This window comes from Perna viridis, chromosome 12 (genome assembly GCF_037379345.1).
Source record: "Perna viridis isolate PV_CMFRI_1.1 ecotype Kerala chromosome 12, ASM3737934v1, whole genome shotgun sequence".
In the NCBI taxonomy this organism is placed as follows: Eukaryota; Metazoa; Mollusca; class Bivalvia; order Mytilida; family Mytilidae; genus Perna; species Perna viridis.
The window spans coordinates 23,563,331-23,585,537 of NC_142456.1; the positions used below are offsets into that span (position 1 = coordinate 23,563,331).

The 22,207-nt window shown below is 33.3% G+C and overlaps 2 protein-coding genes across 3 annotated transcripts; both read left to right on the forward strand.

Moving 5' to 3' along the window:
• Positions 1-2,048: 2,048 nt before the first annotated feature.
• LOC148601752 (outer dynein arm-docking complex subunit 1-like) lies at positions 2,049-11,907 on the forward strand. Its single transcript, XM_088555301.1, has 11 exons — positions 2,049-2,148; positions 2,754-2,926; positions 3,320-3,450; positions 3,984-4,165; positions 4,565-4,746; positions 5,517-5,704; positions 6,909-7,123; positions 7,761-7,929; positions 8,685-8,848; positions 9,903-10,000; positions 11,243-11,907. Exons 2-11 carry the CDS (start codon positions 2,769-2,771, stop codon positions 11,430-11,432), a joined length of 1,677 nt encoding a protein of 558 aa, XP_088411427.1. The 5' UTR covers positions 2,049-2,148; positions 2,754-2,768; the 3' UTR covers positions 11,433-11,907.
• Positions 11,908-14,296: 2,389 nt separating this feature from the next.
• Positions 14,297-22,148, forward strand: LOC148601753 (uncharacterized). 2 transcript variants are annotated; one of them, XM_088555302.1, is made up of 6 exons: positions 14,297-15,370; positions 15,562-15,746; positions 16,336-16,498; positions 17,614-17,750; positions 18,389-18,536; positions 21,466-22,148. In XM_088555302.1, exons 1-6 carry the CDS (start codon positions 15,120-15,122, stop codon positions 21,728-21,730), a joined length of 1,149 nt encoding a protein of 382 aa, XP_088411428.1. In that variant the 5' UTR covers positions 14,297-15,119; the 3' UTR covers positions 21,731-22,148. The 2 variants fall into 2 exon arrangements, with proteins under 2 accessions (XP_088411428.1, XP_088411429.1); XM_088555303.1 differs by having other exon boundaries at positions 15,562-15,707.
• The last annotated feature ends 59 nt before the right edge of the window (positions 22,149-22,207 follow it).

Here is a 22,207-nt window from a genome sequence, read left to right on the forward strand (position 1 = left end):
TGAAGAACTTTTTTAAAAGAAAATCTAACATAATATCATAAAAATGTTCCACTGAAAAGGTTGGTTTGGTGAGTGCAAAACGAAAGTGAAAGTAGGGAAAATGGCTATTTATAGTTCAAGACTACTTTTCTGTCCCATCTTCGTGGACTCACCCTATTTTCTTTGCGGGAAATTATTTTTTCACATGTCCTTAGAAATGCTACATAAGTGAAAGTTTTATTGAATCAATTTACATATTTTTTTAAAAAATCCTAAAAATATGCACTTAACTATAGAAGTCTATGGAAAAATTAATACGATACTGAGACCTAGTAAGCCAGTTTTTCAAGTAAAGTTGGATATTCAGCAAGTGGTCTTTACCAGCTGAAAAAGTAGTACCCCAATGCAGGTAACACTTTTAAGATGAATTAGCCAACTTTTGAACCTGATTTTTTATGGTAGCTCTGGTTTTTTGCATTTATGGTTAATCTTTACCAAATTTGGAAATGCATTTTGTTTTCATGAATTTGTATAATATCAGTTCAATAAAATTATTATCTTGACTGTTTATGATGAGCATATCTATATTCATGTAACCTAAAGCAAGTAATACTCCTGCATAAAGGATAGTTTTCAAGTTACAACACATTTTAAGTATGTGGTTAGGACTTGAAAATAGTCATTTTCCATACATTGCCTCTTATATATGAAAAAATGAATATTTTTTTTATTTTTTGTTTTTCTTTCAAATAAATAGCTAAAATGAGTTGCCATATAACTGTGTGGTTGATTTAAACACAGAAATGTCACAAAAGTCAACAGCCAATTTTTTAGTGGACTTTTTTTAGTGGTTCAAATGGACAGATTCTAATGCGGCAAGAAAAATATAGGTGTTTTTTCATATAAAAACTGAATTTTTTAAAAAAATATCTAAAGCAGACAGTTGTTATTATAATATTTATACCAATAAACTATTTTTCTTGCATCATAGCTATCTGTTTTAAAGAAAAAGTCCCTTTCCTGTCATATTGAGGTCCTTTTGTATCTGCCTGGGGTACCAAAATGGCTTAAAATCTGTATTTTCTGCATATGAAAAGCTATATTTTTTTAAAACTATGATATTGGTATAATTTTTTTTGGATTTATTATTATTGAAATGACCATATCTATAGTTTAAAACAGATGGTTGTACCAGTCATTATACTTTACTTTAAACAAGAGGCTCCCTTGAGTTAAAGACAAAAACGGAGGTTCGAATATTAATATTTCCATATATGGAAGTCACAAGTGGGGATTAAATAATGATTTGGAACTCATAGTACAGCTCATGTATCTACCATGTCAGAATAAACCACAAATTTGCTTAGTTTGACTAATGCAGCAGCTTTTTATCAAAAGTAATATTTTCTGGCTAACACTGAGATATTAGTCTCATGCCTGGAATAGGGTACCTATATAAAAATTTTAATAGAAAACTCATGTTTATAGCAGGGCAATGATGTTCTGAATTTTCAGTATGAAAATGAATACTCTAGCAGAAAAACAACAACTTTTATGATTATATTGAAATGTTTATTAGTAATAGGTACCAGTATCGTATTGCATATCCCTGAGCGGGTGTACGTCAAAACATGGATGCCATAAAAATATAGTGCATTTTCTTTTTGCCTCTCTACAAACTAATGTTTTGTCAAAAGACATGAACAATGACTTAAAAAATAGAGCAAACATCACACTGTAAGATGAAGAACTTTTTTAAAAGAAAATCTAACATAATATCATAAAAATGTTCCACTGAAAAGGTTGGTTTGGTGAGTGCAAAACGAAAGTGAAAGTAGGGAAAATGGCTATTTATAGTTCAAGACTACTTTTCTGTCCCATCTTCGTGGACTCACCCTATTTTCTTTGCGGGAAATTATTTTTTCACATGTCCTTAGAAATGCTACATAAGTGAAAGTTTTATTGAATCAATTTACATATTTTTTAAAAAATCCTAAAAATATGCACTTCACTATAGAAGTCTATGGAAAAATTAATACGATACTGAGACCAGACCGATTGAAGTAAACATATGGAGTTACGTCCCTTTAATAGGCCTCGATTTCGTTTGTTTCTCTTGGATACCGAGACGTTCATTTGTTCACCATCAAAATAGACGTGGAATAACAGGTAAATAATGAAAAATATTCGGTGAAAATTGAATAAGCAACTTAAATCAAAATTGTTTCATAATGAAAATATCATAATTAGGCATACTTTAAAGAAATTTAGCTTATGAACGTATATATTTATGTCCATGTTTGCTGTTTACCCTGTTGCTTTCGCCGTTTCGGGCACCTGCTAGTTGAAGTAGGGGTATAGTTTTTGATACTTGCAAATATTTCATGTGTCTGTCGGGGGTGGGGTGTTGAATTGAAATCTTTTTCATAATCCTGCAACCCTCCTCTTTTTTATTCGGATATTGATATGTCGTTTTTCTGCCAGTATAGAAGAAAATACATTTCAGATTGTTTTGATACTGAAAATATACTTAACTGAAAGGACACAGCAGCTTGAAATTGCATTGTTTTTTCTTTTTTTATTTTGAATGTCAATAATCAACGTAGTGCATAAATACATTGTTGTAATTATCAGCCTTGAACATGATAATTGCTCAAATATAATTGCAAAATCATTAGAAGACTTCACAAAATAATTGGTTGATTTCAAGTTTTCTATTGATTTTGCAACACATATTTTGTAATTGAAACTTAATCACTTGTTTGTACATGTAGGTCAATACTATAAAAATGCCACGTCCAAGATCTGCAAGATCCGACACCAGCGATGCTGACCTGGAGGTTATGGCCGAGCAAGAGCTCATTAAACTCCAAAGACAGTATCGTATCATGGAGGGAGACAGAGCTGCTTACACGGAAGAATCACAGAATCTGATTCGAAAACAAAAGTAAGAAATTTGGTCTTACCTTCATTTCAGACCTAAACATGAATTTGATATTCCTGAAGTTGACTATTTGTATCAGTTCTTTTCAATTTGGTAGTATACATTTTCTAGTCAATTAAAGTAACTTTCTGTTTAGTTTGTCTTTAAAGTATACTACAATGACACATGTGTTTTGAATATATGAATATAATCAAACTTTAAAAAGTTGACAGTTGATACAACTTAATGGGAGAAGACAAATCATGCCTATACACATATTAAAAAGCTTTAAAAAAAAGTTATTTTAATGACTGTGTTCATCATTCTATAATTTACATTGTATATTGCATTTGCTCAAATTGTTGAATTTAGATTGAAATGCCATTATGCTTGTTTATAAAAAATCTCAATTTTTAGGTCCACCATTGGACAACTTGAATCTGAGAAACAGGAATTACTAAAAGAGCTCCGACTAGCTGAAAGCAGATCAAATCAAGACAAAGATGATGTCAATACAGATACACTAGTCACACTTGCTGAAGTTAAAGGTAAAAATTATTTACAAATAATTATTCCTTTACATCATGCTTCACTTCACTTTTTATAATGCATCAGTCTTTTAAACAGAGATACTTTTGTATGGCACTGTCAGCATACATGTAGCTCAGACACTCTTTGTGAAATTTGTATAGTGTTTAGTGAAATATTGATAAGTACTTTATCTCAATGTTTCCTCCCCCATCAATAGTTATGAAACTCAAATGAGAATGGGGTGGGCATGTTGTGTGCTTCATCATGCAGGGCCAGATACACACACTTTGAAAAGGAGGTATGCCAGCCCCCTGCACCCCCTTCTCTATCTGCCACTGTCATTTGCAGTTGTTTATTATAATACAAATACAATGACTTAACAAATTTCTCTACAGAACCTGCTATTCATATTGTAATACCGTCTACTACTTAGGGCTGACATTTTTCATCCCTGTGGGGTTGTCGTCTCTTTGACATACATTGTACTGTATTCACCGTATCCATAATTTGTATACGATAATATCAAATAATTTATTACTTTCCTTTGAAGATGAGCATGAAACTGAAATTGATGAAGAGAAACGAAGTCACATTGAATTAGATGCACAAATCAGAGAATGGGAGAAGAAAATAAAAATGCAACACAAAAATATGGGTGGTGTACATATGAGTTCTCAGCACACAGTTCAAACACAGAAGACCATTCGAACACTTGAAAACAGACTTGATCAGGTTGGTAACAAACAATTACTGACATACATAAAACACCTTCTTATTAGATTATAATTGTATTTTTCTGCGTTTCGAATAGTATAGCGAGAAAATAATGTATTGTTGGTATGCATATATTGGTATGTTAGCAAAGTGCCCATAGTGCATTCTAACTGACTTTAATTACTGATAGCACAGTGCTAATAAATCATAGAGCTGCTAAGTACAATGCTACAATGGCCTGGGGAGAACACTGAGTGTGTTAGATATTTTAAGAATTTTTTTTTTTAATTTACCATTTTCTTTCATTTTGAACAATTTTATGAAAAATCTTGACAGTTTTACAAACTTTTAAAATTACATGGTATAAAAAAAATATCTTGGAAAAATCTAAGCTGACTATGTCATATTTGTTTTCAGGCTAAGCAGGCCTTTTGCAAACAGTTAGCAGAGAATGCAAGACAGAGAGATGAAATTGAAAGTTTACGTGTAGAAAGAAATAGATTTGATTCTCTGTACAAAAAGCTTGAGAAAGAACTGTCACAGCTTCAGAAGAAGAAGGGTGAACTTATAGAAAGCTCAACACAAGCATATGATGCTAGGTAATTTATTATTGATTGAATTTGAAAATGGCATGAAAGGTTTATATTTCATATATGCATAATATAATAAGAATACTTTATACATGTACATGTTAAACATAAATCTATCATCAGATTTATATTTCTTACCATCCTTTGAAATTTGAGTATTTCCCATTAGTTTGCCCTGTAATATGCGTAATTAACTATGACTAAAGCATTTTGAAATGCTTTATTAAGAACCATTCTGTGTAAGAATCAGGCAAAAGGAGGCACTTCATAATTCTCACTTTTGTCTTCTTTACCTGAAATTCATTCAATACATGTAGAAAACAACTGAAAAGGTATTTAAATTTATCCTGAAGCATCTGTGACATAGATTTTTTTGACTGCTTATATAAGGAAAAAGTGCAGGAAAATTTTACCACCATTTTTCCATAGTACATTTGAAATGAATTTGACCTATCAATGTCTTAAAAGGTAAATTTTGCAAACACTTTGATGGTTATTTCTTGAGGTTTTCAGGAATAAATACTTGGTCAATGCAATAAAATCTCTGCGATTTTTCCTTCATGTGCCACACTTTATACACATTTTGCCCGATTCTTAGATGGATAAATACTTAAATCTTGTACATCATTCTGTTGAAAACTAAAAAAAAAAAAACTTAATTAATTTGATATTGGATTTATCTTGACATTCCATTGAAAGTTAATTATTGTGAATTAGTTCGAAAGAACACATTACTGTAATGTTATGAAATTTTTATGTGTTGAACTGCAATATTTCAGGGATGAAGCTCAAGCCAAGATAATTTTATTGAAAGAGAAAGCCGACAAGGATCTACAGCAGCACCAGGCTGAGATGAAGGAATTACTCCGTGTTATAGATCATGACAGAACTCTTAGAGAATTCATGGGTATTAAGGGTCAAGAAAGGCAAGAAGATCCGCAACTGGTGGCCTGGAGACAGAAAAAAGGTATTGACCAATTAATAAATCCAAAAGTTAAGTTCAAAGTTATACAAATTTATACTTTTATAACAATTAAAGATCTTTGAACATCTTGTTTTACATGTATATCACAGGGTATGACATGCACAATTTATGAGCCATGTCTGGGCAAATTTGTCCAAATTGTAATCTAGGTTGTCCTTTATTAAATGAAAGTTGAAAAATGAGAAATATTTGGTGGTACTCCTGGCAAGTATAATTTATCTTTTACATGTCCAAATGGTAGTTTCACATGTCCTGGGCAATAGGACAACCTTGAACATCATACACTACTGTCAACACAAATTTTAATTTCTCCACTCTCCACAGTGGAGATATTTTGAGTGGGAGTCACAGTGTCTCCACTCTCCACAGTGGAGTCACCATTTCAGAAATTGTCTGTAATTAACTTCTCCTGCGTTTATACCAAAGTATATTTAATGGTTCTAGCAGTTTAATAAGATCTAAGTAATTGACAGAAATAAATATTGAAATAGAGCAATTTTATCTCGGTTTTCACTTTGATGGAGTCACAGTGGAGGACATGAGTGACTCCACTGTGAAGAGTGGAGAAATTAAAATTTTGGTTGACAGTAGTGTACCCATATCAACTGTCCAGACTCCTTATTTTCCAAATGTATGTGTTTTGTTTGATGTATAATCTAAATCATTTCCTTTTCAATGTTTCTTTTACTTAGTCATTCCCTTGTCAACATAGTGAAGGAATATGGTACTGTTCCTAACCTTTCTCAAAACACCTTAGAATCTACATATTTCAACATATTTTAACTGAATTTAGTATGTATAATTTAGTTACTATGGAAAATATGGATCCTTATCGATTTTACAAAGAACACCCACTGTCAACATTTACTGGAATTGATCAATTTAAATGACAAAAGTGTCAAAAGTAGCTGTTCAAACCTGAGTTATTTTTGCAGTAAAGATTTCAGGGTCTATTTTGTATATGGTTAAGGGATGTTGTCCTAATATTTGTTTTGGAATTAGGTTATATGCTGGTCCTGGTCCATTTGTTGCATTTTGCCATATCTGTTCTTTTTCCCTGGTTTTAAATCAAATCTGCAGCCTTGAAAAATTCACCCTGAAAGTAAAAGCGTGCAATAAATTTTGAAATAAACATATCATGAGATATTTTTTTAAATTTAAACATTTATTTCCTTCCAATTTATAGAGGCTCAAGAAGCAGAGCGGAAAAAGGAAAGTCAAGAAGATTCTGTGGAAACATTTGAAATGGCATTTGAAAGAATTCGTGAGCTTACTGGAGAAGAAGATCTGGATCTTCTTGTAAATCGATTCATTGAAGTGGAAGATCGCAATTTTGCCTTATTTAATTTTGTCAATGAGCAGAATAATGAAATTGAGACTTTGAATGAACAGATTCAAGAGGTAAGAATTACTCCTTTTATTGACCAGGTTGCTCTTGTTGGGTGGGTGGCGGGTAGATGGGGAAAATATTTTCATAACATTTTTCTCAGCAAATATAAATCACAGCCTCTAGTTATTTGGAAGGCAATTTCAATATGGGACTCCATAGTGTGTGATTCAAAATCAGAGCTGGCACACTTCTACTTCCTGTTTACCGACTTGGTTCATTTTTCAACTTTACGATAATATGGCCATATCTGTCTTTGACTTATAGATACTTTTCACACAGATTTTGATTTGAAGACTGCCAATTATGTTGTTTCTCAGTTTGTGGTCTACTTGAATTAACTTTATTTTTTATGCGACAAACAATTGAAGCTGTTGAATATGCAAAAGTTTACCCAGTAAAAATGTAGTTAACTTACATTGATAAATACAACCAGAATGTAAATTGTTTATATGTGTAACTTCTTAGTCAGAATTTTGGGAACATTTTTATAAAAAAAAAATACAGGTTCTGTCTAAAATTGACATAAGGGTTACCTGTTTTTCTGTATGTTTGTAAACTCATTAGGAATTAGATGATAATTACCTATATGTATATTTATGTTGAATTTAAGGTTTATACTCAATTGTACATTTAATATTTAAATTGTAGATTCGAAATGAAATTGAGAAATTCAAACTACAAGGCATAGAACTTGAAGATCAAAGGAAAAAGATTCTGAAAGAATTGGAAGACAAGCAAGCTTCTTCTTCTAAAGAGGCTGATGAATATGAACAGAAGAATAAAGAAATTTCGAAGATTTTGGATCAGTTACGAGCTGGTAGGCTTTTCACCTGATATTGATGTAATGATTACAGTTGTCAAATAATGTGCAATGGGAGATAACTTAATTTCTTTGTACTCCAAATCTGAACAGAATTGTTATATGTAGCCACATGCCACCACACCTCCCCCCCCCCCAAAAAAAAAAGATAAAGATAAAGTGCAAAAGCCCCATAACTCCCGTAAAAGTTGTCAAACTAAAATGACAATACAGTGACTCTTAACTTCTATAAAATTTCTCTTTACTCCTATATAATTTGAACAAAATCTGTTGAGTAGTTGCGTCAGAAATATTTTTCCTATAGTGAAGCTTTAATTGTACAAATTCAACGTTCAAGTCCCATAGCTCTTGGCTGTAAAATTTGGGAAATCAATATGACAGCAAAATATGATCATCAGCATACTGTGGCTAACAATCCTACAAAATTTTAACATAATCTGTTGAGCAGTTTCTTTGGAATTGCATGCACAAAGTCTATGTGATGGACAGACAGATAGTATTTCTATGTCCCCTTCCCCATTGCTCGGGAGAGAGTAAAATGCTGACTGCTTCATTTTGATAATCTTTAGTGAGGAGTTGCAGTTAAACTTGTCCTTGCGTACTTATTTTAAATTTTACAGAGATTATATTTTATTTACCTTTGTAAGTAATTTCTAACAAAAATTAAGTTTTCCAACTATTTCTTAAAATTGTTTGTATCATAAAAAAAAATTTCTGAATTGGTATCAATTTAGACTTTGATCTGTTTGCAGGAATTGACTCTTTATTCAATAAGATAAATTGTGACCGATCAGCAATAGATGACATGTTGGGGGCTGCTTCAGGAGTAACAGACAGTAATATGATACAATATCTTGGAATAATTGAACAGAGGACTAATGAATTATTAGCTATACAGTCTTATCTGACAACTAAGGTAAGTTTAGTGCTTGGGAGTGAATGACAAGATCAGTGCAAAGAATAATCTGAGTTAACTTTATTGGAAAAAAAAAACTGCACATTGTAAACTACTGTAATTCTACGTATTGTCATGTAGGTGAGGCTCAAACATTTTCTTGATTGACTGGTGCTCAAACATTTTCATGAGTAGTGAAGTTAGGGTTATGTTGAAAGATATCGTATGCTAAATACTTAATATGCTCATTTGTAGCTACCTAAATTTGTGAACAGTTTCTGAACACGAAGTTCTTGATTACAAATATGAATACGAAAACAAAGAATAACAGACAACATAAGCTCTGGCGAGCTTTTAACCAAATGAACATATATATCATACAGAACATGTAAAGCATAGAGACTGCACATACAAATAGGCATGCATCCCTTAAAAGCAAAAGAACAGGAAATTACAAACCCATACAATCATGAGCTACACAAAACATAAAACATAGATTGGAAATGAAATATTTAAGCACAGTAACTAACGCCTTTTACAAGACAAACATGGACAATATAAAACATGAATATGAAAACACAGTAAAAACACGGACAATTACAATCTCCTACCGAGATTTGCTATTTCAAAGCTTTACACCTCTGCCACACTAAGACCTAAACCCTAATCATTTATGCAAATTAGTATAGCTTCGAGGATTTGTAATGAGTGGTGGTCATACCTTGTGAACTATTTCACATCCTGTATAACAGAGCCTATAAACAATCAAACTAATACATAGTAAATTAGGAAGCAGTTAAAGATCCTCGGAGAAGATTATGAAAATTTGCAGAAATATTTATATTAAATTTTGTAGTAAACTTCAACTAAGCTAAGCTGTTCTTTACACTTCAATGGACTATGTACTTTGAAACACATACTGTACACTTTTCAGACTTTTTTCTTTGTATACTTACAATATGGAAAAGTGAATTGTATTACAAGATTTTGATGTATGTAATTTAAAAAAAAACAATGATTAGATCTTGAAGGGAAAATTCGTTGTATGTATAAATATATTTTTTTTGTATTTCAGGATGTAGATGTAGTTCGGCAAGAGAAACCTCCTGGTTTACTTGGAGAGGGACCAGCAGCTCCAACACAACAACTTCCTGTACTTCCACCATCTGTTGGGTAAATTCTATAACTCAATTAATTTTTGGTGCCTTAGGAGGTAGGCCTAGGTTAAGGGACACAACTCTTATAAAACATCGGAAAGTTTGTATTCGGCATTCGACATTTATCTCATGTAAGCATCAAAGTAACTCAAACTGATTTTATTCTGTTTCAAATGAAAGCTTGAAAGCATTGTTGAAGTTGAATTTGATACAAATAATTCACTGTTTTTTAAGAGTTATTTACCTTAGGTCTACCTCTTAATATGAGGTATTTATCCCCTTGGTGTTCCTGGGGTGGTGTGCTTGCCTCAAGTGTAAGAGGTTCTTGGTTTGATCCACGGCAGATTCCCACCAGAGACTTTAAAAATGTTTACTGCTTTTCCATCCAGCAAACGGAATTCATGATGACTGGTTTGCTTGGATCCAGAATAATGTGTCTGAATTGGGTGGCATATGCACCTGTAGGCTGTTGCTTCTGTGAGCTAGCACAATATAGATCCAGCTCATTGAGTATAAAGCAGGTTACATTTGATTGGTTAATAGTTCTCATCTTTAAAGGCATGAAATATCTGCCATGGGAGGTTAAACTATAATCAATCAATCAATTGATTCAGATTTGTTGTTCTAATATGACATGCTGAAAAGCTCTTTAGACCACATCCATGGTAAAAAAGTGATAAATACATGACCAACATTTCCTAAAACACATAGGCTATGTCATTTCAAAAATATGAAGAAACTAGTCATATTAGAACTGAAATAAATTGTGGAAAATCCATTTTATCATTGTTTTACCATGAGCTGGCCATTTATGTTGTTATTTAAACCCTCACAATTGCTTGGGGTAAAACAGTGTGCCAGTGGTAAAGCATTGATAAAATAGAGTTTCCATGATTTATTTCAGTGACCAAAATATAACCATGCACAAACAACCAGCGTATTATATGTATGAGTACTGTATTTAATGTTGCCTTGTCTTTTGATTCTAATAAGGGTTTTTATTGTGATTGACATGTTTCTTAAGTGTCTCAGAAATGTTTTGCAGTCATTGTAAAGGGAGATAATTTTAAAAAGCTGTCGTTTATTATTTTTTGGTACAAGAATGTACTTGAAAAGAATGTAAGCTTATTTCTTCTAATGAGAAAAAAAATTATGTGCATAAATTTCACAAATTTTGGTAAATACAAATTTATTAGCAATGTATATTACAGGTTTGTAGTTCTTGAAGGTTTGATTTTAAATAAATCTTAATTTCCAGAGATGAGTATGACAGCGAAGGCAGTGAAGCTAGTGATGATGAGGCACGACCTTTGACCCGAACAGAATTACAATCTAGAGTAATGAAAACAGTGCGGAAACGTGAATCAGCAGCTAGAAAGGATGTTAATAAATATGACTTATCAAACGCTAGAGAAAAAACACAAAAAAGTAAAAAGGACAAGAAGTAACACACTTGATGAACAAAATTGTTGATTATTTTATTTTTTTGTTGAATATTTCTTTACTTTCCATAATTGAATGGGAGTTTGAACTGTGATAAAAATGCATTTTAATCATGTTGAATTTGTATTGATTTGACTGTACTTTTGAAAAAAAATTGTACATATGTGAAAATTACCTATTATTTTGTGACAGATAGTTAAACTTAAAAAAAAGCTGTTATGCAGATGAAATTGGTTTTTTTTTATGAATTTCACCAAAATATTCTATGAAATATTGATACCCTGCATGTAAAAATGAGTTCTTATTTATATCATGAGGAACTACATTAGCTATTTAACAACGGAATATTTAAAGAATGAAGAATCTTCTAATGATTGAATTGACACTTTCAATAGATTGACATATTTACATATTGCCAATAGCTATACTTGTAATTGGTTAATTAGCCATGAATTATCAATAAAATATTTGAGATCTTTATTGAATGTTATTTAATGAAGTGTCTGGAGCCCAATTTTTAAAATTTTTTTGAAAAAGTAATCAAGGGAACCAAGGTTATAGCAGTAATCAAAAGAATGTAATCCAGGGACAAAGACCAGACATGGAAAACAGACATACACGACAAAGAACATAAAGTAACTAAAATCATACATACAAAGTAACAAAAATAAATGAGCAACTCGGACTCCACTAAAAGCTGGGAGAATGTACCAGGTGCACCGGTAGGGTAAGCGTCCTCTGCTTTTCTAGAAACACCCGCTGAGTTGCTCATAAAAAGTCTGATATATTGGAAAAAAAGTCTGAAAGAAATTTTCAAAATATCTCAGAGTGATGGTTATCAAGCAATTATAATCACATGGGGCACCAATGGTTCCTACCACCCCACTTTTTTCTTGTATAACAATTATATGTGTTTGATTCGTTATTTTGATTAAAATTGTAATTTTTCCACTTTCTGGACCCATATATAGAAAGTATCACAAATAAAATAAAAACAAGGATAGTCAGAACTATTCATGCCCCACATGCTTGTGGTCTCAATTGACATTAAAGGAACCTGTTTCTTTTATTTAAACTGGTGATTATTTTTATACAGCTGTATTAATCAGTTCTGGCTTTAAAAAAAATAAGTCACACATTCAAATGTCTAAGACAGAATTTTTTTCCTTTTGTGCAGCTCCTTGCCTTTCTAGTATTATTCAGGTCCTCTCAAATAGAAAATATGATGGTCACTTTATGAAAGTAATTTTGTCAATGTTTTTGTAACTTTATATGGGTTGATTTGGTCCATTGGTTTAACAGTTTAAAGAAAACTATGATCCAATATGTACACTAATCAATACTAATTTAAAATGAAATGGAGGTCAATGACGTAAATAAAAAAAAGGTTTTTAATCACTACATGTCACCAATACAATTGAATCATTTTTTCCTATAAGGCAATAATGACTTTAAAAATTGATATTAGCTTTCAATGATAGAACAGAAACCTGAATGGGTAGAATAAAGAAGGCAAATACTTAATGTTAGGGTAGTCTTCAAAATGTCAGCTGAGTGATGGAAAGTTAATTTTATGTATAATTTCTTCAGGCCAATTTTTATGGCCAAAGCCAGCAAATTGGAATCTTTTGATATCTCGGAAAATGATATTTTTATTCATTTGATATTTATTTCAGTACACAAAGAACTAACACCATCCACAATGGCTTGCTACCATTATCAAATATGCAGCCCGACTAGTATATTCGTGTTATACATGTATACTAGTTATGCTGCATATTTTGTAATGGGAGCAAGCCCTTGAGTACCATCAAACACATCCTGGATTTAATTTCTTAGCAACTAGTACTACCTTTCACAATAGCAATATTTCTCGAAGAAAAGGATACATGCATATACATGTAAAAACTCGTTTGGTTTAAATGCACAACCAAACAAATATTCCAAGTTTCATGAAATCTCGGTAAGAAAGCTTTCTTACATGTAATGTATTCTTCTAACATACAATACACTCTGATTTTAAATGTGCCTTGCGTTGGTGAAGGTATGTAAGTGCTCTTTGAAAGTTATTTTCATTTTTACCATTGAAGAGTTAAAACATCCGATTTTATTTTAACTGATTAACTATCAGATCATATAGCCTAGCTGGCCGAGTGGTCTAGGGCGCTGGACTTCGTGCAGGCGGTGTTGCCATAGATGCCACAGCGGTACGAGTTCGAGTCCCGCCGAGGGAACGATATCAGATCATATAGCCTAGCTGGCCGAGTGGTCTAGGGCGCTGGACTTCGTGCAGGCGGTGTTGCCATAGATGCCATAGCGGTACGAGTTCGAGTCCCGCCGAGGGAACGACCAAAAATTTGCATCGCAAATTTGACAGTTCTAACATCGACCGACATATATATATATATATATATATATATATTTAGCGCAATTTAACTATTTTTTTTTTATAGTTGGCACAGTTCATGTACCTTTGAAACAAAAGGGTGAGCTCTAAAGAAAATTTATTGGTTATAGTAATAGAAAAATATAGATAAATTATTTTGCAAAATCTTGCTCGCGTGCTTATCAGTCATTTACAAGAAACCACTTTACATGCCAGGTTTGTGTAAAGAACTTTAATTTACTGAACATGTATGTATGTCATAAAACACATCGAACTTAGGACTGGTTTCTTAAATTGTGAATTTACAAACTTTATCATGCAATTTGATATGAATCACAAATTACACATGTATTGAGTCTGTATATCATGTCAATCCCTTTGGGGCCAGGTGAAACATATTACCTCGATTACAAATCAATTTTGTATAATCACTTACTACACGAAAAATATAGTTTTGATTAAGATGACCCCGGGGTCGGGAGGGACTAATCATCATTCAAGATATTACCAAATATGAAAGATCGATGAAATAAATTTTTATATATATAATTAATCACAGAAATATTTCTCAAAATTTGAAGAAAATACTTATCTGTCAGTCATATAATGATTTGACTTTTCGTGAATTGCTGTTTTTCGGATAAAGAAGGAGAAAGGTTCACATTTTTGTCGCTAAGTGATTGGAAACTTTTAAAGGATATACAATGCTCTTATTTAAAGTACTCGCAACTCGTAAGTAATACTTTCGTGTGTTCTTGTACTGAAAATGAATGCGTCAAGGTTGTTCATTATCTTGTCTTTTATTTCATGTTCATTTTAGATCAGTGACGGTCGATACCACGTTAGGCATTTGTCTTCTCAGTTAGTTTTTAACTTTTTTAACAAAGTAAATGTTTGTATCTATTAAGAAGTTATGAGAATATTAATTATATTTTTTTGTAATAATATTTTTTTCGAATTTGTATCAAGAAGGTAAGTTATTTTTGTTATCCTCAATGCACTTTTGACTACAAATACCAATTTGAGCTTTACCAAATTATAAGAATATCTTAGAATCCAATGATTTATCATGGGCAAATAAATAAATCTAGTAAATCCACCCATTTTGATAACTTTTTCTTCCCTATTACACGTTGCATCTCGACTTACAGATATCATTTTAAGCAGTTTGTCAACTGCCCAACAGCAAGGACCTCCCCCAATACAACAGGCCCCACCACAAATACAAACAGTCCAAAGTCAACCGATTCAACCGGGACAAAGAATTCCACAAAGGCAACCAGGACAACCGGGACAAAGCTTCCCCATGAATCCTACAAGACGAGGACAGGCGGTCCCAGTTGTTGCTCAACCAACCGTTCCCGGACAAAATACACAACAAGGCACCATTCTACAACAGGCAGAGTCTTGTGTAATGGATGTAATCACGGTTAGCTCAAACTGCTTCCAGAGCGCTGGTTATCAACTTCAGTTGGTGGATGCAGTGATTTCCAACGGGAGCATTACGCCTCTCCCGCCAAATGCCAACCTACTTGATCTCCGTCGTGCTTTGTGCAAGTATGTAAACGAAAGAGTTCTTCATATTCATGTTTTCCTTTTTAAAATGAACGTAAATTTAGACATATCTGATTTTCGCCTCGAACGCGATAATCTGTGTGTTGATTAGTGAACATGTATTGCTTCGCCATAAAATTACACACTAAACTTACAGATGAATTTCAATACAATGTTTTAACTGCATGTTTCAGCATCCGTCCACAGATCATACAGTGTATAATTCCCCCAACATTGAACAAGAGAGGTGTGGGACCATGTAGGGATCAAGCAGAGTTTAATTTTGCTGAAAACCAAGTTGTTCGGAGGCTCTCTGCACTACAAGAAATGTGTGGAGCAGGTACGCCTGTATCTACTACTAACCGACGTACTAACTCAGGTATAGCATGATAGGACAAAAACTTCCGCGGGAGATTCATTTTCGATATGTCCACGAACAAAGGACGGAAAAATCATCGGCGTGAGAAAAAAATTACCGCGAATCGGTGTTGTACCAAAAGTTCTATCATTTATCATTTATTTTGCATGACCAAAATTTAAATTAAAAAAAAAAACTCATCGTGACCAATTGTGGGTGGTGAAAGGCGATAAAAGCGCGAAATAAAGTTAATGCAATAATACAAAATGTAACTTTTATCTGAAGTTATCATTTCTTATTTCGTGTTTCCGGTATTGACAGAATTACCAGACTATTGTGGCTGACTATACTAATTTTTATTCCGACATTTCTATGAAAGTCTATAGAACTAATAAATACAAAAACGGAAAAATTCATTAAAAATAGAAAAAAAAAAAAAAAAACGAATGTGTCTATAAATTTAAAGTGTTATAAGTATAAAATCTATTTAGAACGACCCATGATCAGAGACCTACCACTTTTTATTCAAAATAAAGACTAAATGTAATATACATGCATTTCTTTTTCCTTGTCACCTTTCGAAATTTTATATATTTGTTTGTTTGTTTAGGAAATTTACCAACATCAACACCGTGTGTCCAAACGGCTAACAGGGATCTACAAGCTTGTTACGGTAAAATAGGATTAACTGCAGATATGTTCATCTCTAACGAAACTGAAATTAAAGGTGCTATTATCGGGAAAGACAATCAAGCAGCTGCCAAATTTTGTGGGTAAGATGAATTATTTCTTTTACAGCGATTAAAATGATTAACTTCAGGTGAAAGATCTGGTCTTATCCGTAGTTTATTGAATGGTCATTAGGATTACTGACAATCAGTTTAAAGTTGCTTTTATACCTATAGATGGCATCGTCCTTTTGCGTCAACAGGATGAAAAATCATAGTTTAATTGCGCCAAAAAAGTTTTCCGTGTAGTCGTTTCCACCAGAAAAAGACAACCTTTAGCGCCAAGTACAAATAAGGATATTAAATACCAAACGGGTAAAAATCTAAAGTAATTTTTTAAATTTTCATTTTAATTTTATTATTCTTGAAAAAGATCTAAACTTTGTTATCCGAACCTGACCAAACAAATCTGGATGTCCGGTAAGTATTAGTTCGACTTCCTAGCATTGGCCAATGTACATGTATGATTGAAAAGTGTTCATCAAGGTAAGTGCAGTGAATATATACATAAATTTACCTGTATTCTGGTGCAAAAGGATCTTTAATTTATTTGCGCAATTTAATTACGAAAATCGGAGAAGTAAACTGGTGCAAAAGGAGTACTGGCACAAAAGAGTTGCGGTGCAAAAGGCCTTTTTGGCACAAAAGGAAAACGCCCCCATAGGTATCTAATAGAAAGCATAAATCTTCTTGGGAGGAATGGTACTTCTATCAAGATAATACCGGATCTATTCCCTTAAGTTAATTATTTTTCACGCTGTAAAAACAATTTAATCAAGATTGAAACAGACATAATTCCAGATTTCTCATGAAAAATAAGGCGATTCTTTAAATAGCTATAAAGGCTGATCAGGTGCGGATCCAGACACTTTGTATGGTACCTCAGAAAAAGTGGATTGCTAGGACATTATTTGCCAATTTTTTTGTCAATTTTACACATGAAAATGACAAATTTACCAATAAAAAGGAGGGGTGATCCCCCGGGATCTGCCACTGCTGGTATGATGTTCTTTGCGCTGGTGTATGAATACAATCATACATGCATTCTTTTATTACCCTACGAACACTTTTTTAGATTTATAAAAATTGCCTAATATGCGCAGTGAGTTTAATTGCACAATGTAGCATCATCTTGAAATATTGTTTTAATGTAATTTCAGGTTGCGAGGAAAACTGTTTAGTTGCATGAGAGATGTCCTTGATAGCTGTCCTGGATCTGCTGAATATCTTCTGCTCACTGGGTACGATCATACATCGATGGAAGCCAGTATTGAAGTCCTCTGTGATGACATTGAAGGTAAATTACTTTTATATTGCTGGAATGTATGGGGGTAACTATTTCGCTGTACATTTGTGTAATGTTATTTTGGGGGCTAGCTGCAGGCTACCCTGTTGTGTGAGGGTTTCCTCGTCATTTATTGAAGAGCCGTGGGTTGCCTTAATCTAACATTTTTAATCATAGTGGTATTGTTGTCTCACTGACAAATTCACGATATCCGTTCTTGGTATAGTCTTAATGTTTGTACCTACTTGTACATGTAGGATAGATAGAAACAAGCAACAGTACTTGATTGTTGTTTTGAATAAGTTGGTATTTCTAACGCAGAATCCCTTTCTACTGACATCGGATGGAAATTTTTCGCTTAATTTGTATAGTAATGCGTATATTGTCAATGATAGTGTGGTGGTCGTGTGTAGTAAATGATTTTTTGAATTAAATTATTGATGTATAGATTTCGTTTTCACGAAGCGAAGACCAGCACACGTTATGAGTTGTAACAATAGTCGGTAAAATATACCTATGGTATTTGTCCTTTTCAATGGTGCGACGCATATGACGTCTACGCGAACTCTAATCTTATATTTCAGCATAAAGTTTCGATCTTTGCCTGAGTTTATAACTGTGGCAATGATCGCTTGTTCTTTGCATTCCAGTATACATCGATGGTCTTCAGTGCTTTCAAGAAGCGACAGCAGACGTTAAAGATTGTATGGATAAAATGTCGTCTGGTATGATAGACTTGGCGGCAAGGCAATTAGAGTTTGCAATGAATCAAACAGCATTTTTTGGAGAATACTGCCAGTAAGTAGCAACACTAATCAAAGATTTTTCTGACATCCAACGGCTTCTTTCTAGACAAACTGGGGCCGTGCAGGAGCGGATACAGGAGCTAAGGTTAGGGGGCGTAAATAGATTTAAAGAAAATTGTGTGGGTAAAAATCAGGATTTTTTTTCAATTCTAGGGGGAGGGGTACGTCCGGCTCGCCCGTCCTTGGATCCGTGCCTGCCGCGGAAACACCTTTTCAGGGACCTATAAAATGCAAAACGAAATCGAAACGAAACTGTAAAGTACGAAAGGAAAAGAAGAAAAAACAATCATTCAAGTCATCATTATTTTGTCACATAAGAGTTGAAACGTGTTTTATATAATTTATATAAATAGTTTATATGTAAATATGATTGTTGTACTAGTTTAAAAATTGGCATCATGGCTGGATTATTGTTGCATTGTCCTCCGATTTGTCTCTGTCCAATACTGCTAGTAGCGTCGGGCAAAATAAATAAACATTTTATAATCTTTTTTCAATAATTGTAGTCACTATATGTGACATAATATACAACTGAGGTTGATTAGTAGCCATGGAAGAAGCCCCGAACGGACATACGGACGGCTACTAAATAAAATACTGTGATAGCTATAAATACATTTTCATTCATTCAAAAAAACTTCAAAAGATATCTAATGACGACCTCGGAGAAATTATCTTTGAAGTGTGCATCTTGTTATATTTGCTAGGTGTGAACTGTGAGGGGTTCTTGGTGTACGAACGGACATACGGACGGCTACTAAATCAAATACTGTGATAGCTATAAATACATTTTCATTCATTCAAAAAAACTTCAAAAGATATCTAATGACGACCTCGGAGAAATTATCTCTGAAGTGTGCATCTTGTTATATTTGCTAGGTGTGAACTGTGAGGGGTTCTTGGTGTACAGGATGGCAGTTGTGGGTTTTTGTGGTCAAAGATTCCTGTTGGCACAGGCATTTTTAATTTGAAAATCAAATCATAGATTTCTTAAAATCCATTCATCAAATGCAAGAGAACGCGAACGCAATTTCCTTTTTTTTTGCAAAATGTGCAAGTCCAAATTCGAACTCGTTACTACAAGTGATACTATTTGATACATTGATTTGTTTAGAGTTGAGTGATGCTGACGAGAGCCCGGGTTACACCTTGCCTTTTCAGCATAACAAATTTACTGTCAATGATAACATTTTGGTAATTTTGATATCATCAATGGTATCTCGGCAAGACGCGTTGTGAATATGAAAACACTCCAGTCAACCGTGAAGGATACATTAGGCGAAATATCGTGCAAAACAGTATGTTCAACCCGCGAATGCTAGGCTCTTAATCCAGTTACTATCCAAATTCCACGGTAATAGCTAGTCTTCAGAGATCTGAATGGAAAGTCTAAACTAAAAAAACATCACTAGGAATACTAGTCAATTGTTTATCATCGATCTTGGGTTTGTACATGTAACATCCAGAATTATTGACGACATTAGGGCTAGGGTTCCTACGTCCTTCGCCGCAATATATGTGGATGTGAACCAGACATCAAAGCTTCTGCTTACAGAACCATGGTTAGACCCACACTTGAATATGCAGCCACAGTTTGAGATCCCTATTAACAGTCTCACATACAGTTACTAGAGAATGTACAACAAAATGCTACAAGATTCGTCAAGGGCAATTACTATGACAGAACTCCTGGCTATGTAACATCAATGCTAAGGGGGCTACAGTGGGAACCTAGAAGAACGCCGATTAAGATTCATGCTAGTCATGTTGTATAAAATCAGCCATGACATGATAGATATACCAGCTGCATCTACTTAACAACACTGAGGAGATGCCAGAAACAGCTCGGGGAAACAGCAACTATAGACAATTGCACCCAGCCGAGACACCTACAAAAAGTTAGATGTGTCCCGGGTACTACATTTTATTTACACTCTAAATTAGAAGAAGATGAAGGCATTCACTCTGCTATGGACATGAATAAGAGTAGTACATACTTACATACATACATATACATACGTTAATCTTGGTTAATCCTTTTTGAATATTTATCGCTGTATACATCTAAAGATTTATTTCTAGTACATGTATGTGTTTATAGTGACATTCACATACATTTATTTTTCTCCGTTTCGTTTCGCACTTTACAGTTTCGTTTCGTAATTCGTAGATTTCATTTCGATTCGTTTCGTTTCGAATTAATTGTTTCGGTTCATTGCAATTTCGTTTCGCATTTTATAGGTACCCACACTTTTTTCGCTTGGAATAATGCTTTTTTTTATAATCGTTGAGATGATAGTTGGAAACAAAATGCAAAGTCGATATTGCTAAATGTTATGAATATAATGATATACTGCTATGCATTAATCTTATTGATATTTAAGTAGCTGTCTTTGTAAGAATCATGCAAAATCTGAAAATTGCGATACACCCAAACAAAAGGCTACATATTTTATATTTTTGTAAGTAAGTTGCTTTACGTTTCTTACTGTGAAATGTGTAATTATTCATTCAAATCTGCCTGCCCTTAGGAGATAATCAATATTGAAGATCCAAAGATTCTATTGGATTAGAGTGTCATTTACAGAGTTATCTCCCTTTATTTTAAAATCTACAGTGCATTTTGTATAATTTTTATCTCCTGATGACACGGGTTATATGAAAAATTGAATGTTAATTTCTGCTTACTATGGCAATTCACACAAAATATTAAAATTACAAAGTTTTTTACCCATGTATCATATTTCAGATCGAGTGCTTCTTAAGTATTTTTGTTTTGCCTTATAGGAATTGATTATGTAATACTGTATAAATAATGACGAGTGTATGTAACTACAAGTAATTTTATTATATTTTTATTTAGTGCATATTCATGATAATGTCGTACTGATTTCAAACGGAACACCTTTTCTTTTCTGTAGAGTTAGAGTAAGCCATTTACAGTGTGACATGGCGGCATGGAAACGTAAATGCTCCCCAGCAAGTGTTGGGCTGAAGAATGAATACGAATGTCGCTTGCTTCCTAAAACTTGTCAGAAAGACCGATCCCTTCAGAAGACTTTGGCAGAAGACGCCTGCAGTGTTGAAAGCTTTACTAGGAAACTACGCCAGAAATCGAATGCAACCACAACATTTACTTCAAGCATTGTCTTTCTAGCATCATTTGCTTTACTACTGATTTTGTAGATAATATCAAATGTGTTGACTTTCATTTCTTCCAAAGTGCTTATAATTATGATTATTTCTTTAAAAAAAGTTTTAAACAGATTTTTGTGCATTTTCTTGCCCCTCTATCTATTATGCTGCTCGACTAGTATATATATAAGCATGTTAGTCGGGCTGCATATCTAATAGTGGGAGCAAGTCCCTGTGCTTAGATTGGCATTATAAGGTCAGGTTGTTGCCCTTTTCATCGTAAAATAACATGTCTGGATTATTTCATGTTTATATCTTTCATTCACATTGTATAATAGTACACATGTACTCATCCACAGTCGATTTTTAATGAACTTATATTTTGCATATGTTTATTAGGTTCTTGTTAATGTGCCATTTGTAAATTAATGTTGTTTTGACGGAGTGAATAAATGATTGTAGAGCTATAGACCGGGTATTTGTGTAATAATCCGATTATTAAACCGAAAATGATAGGCACATGCGGGG

What these genes read in the sequence shown, in the direction of transcription:
- LOC148601752 (XM_088555301.1), top strand. Translation starts at nt 2,769, where the DNA reads ATGCCACGTCCAAGATCTGCAAGATCCGACACCAGCGATGCTGACCTG. An exon ending in ACACAAGCATATGATGCTAG is followed by an intron (nt 4,747 to 5,516) that starts GTAATTTATTAT and finishes GCAATATTTCAG; the next exon opens with GGATGAAGCTCAAGCCAAGA. An exon ending in TGAATGAACAGATTCAAGAG is followed by an intron (nt 7,124 to 7,760) that starts GTAAGAATTACT and finishes TTTAAATTGTAG; the next exon opens with ATTCGAAATGAAATTGAGAA.
- LOC148601753 (XM_088555302.1), top strand. Translation starts at nt 15,120, where the DNA reads ATGAATCCTACAAGACGAGGACAGGCGGTCCCAGTTGTTGCTCAACCA. An exon ending in TAACCGACGTACTAACTCAG is followed by an intron (nt 15,747 to 16,335) that starts GTATAGCATGAT and finishes TTGTTTGTTTAG; the next exon opens with GAAATTTACCAACATCAACA. An exon ending in GCAGCTGCCAAATTTTGTGG is followed by an intron (nt 16,499 to 17,613) that starts GTAAGATGAATT and finishes ATGTAATTTCAG; the next exon opens with GTTGCGAGGAAAACTGTTTA.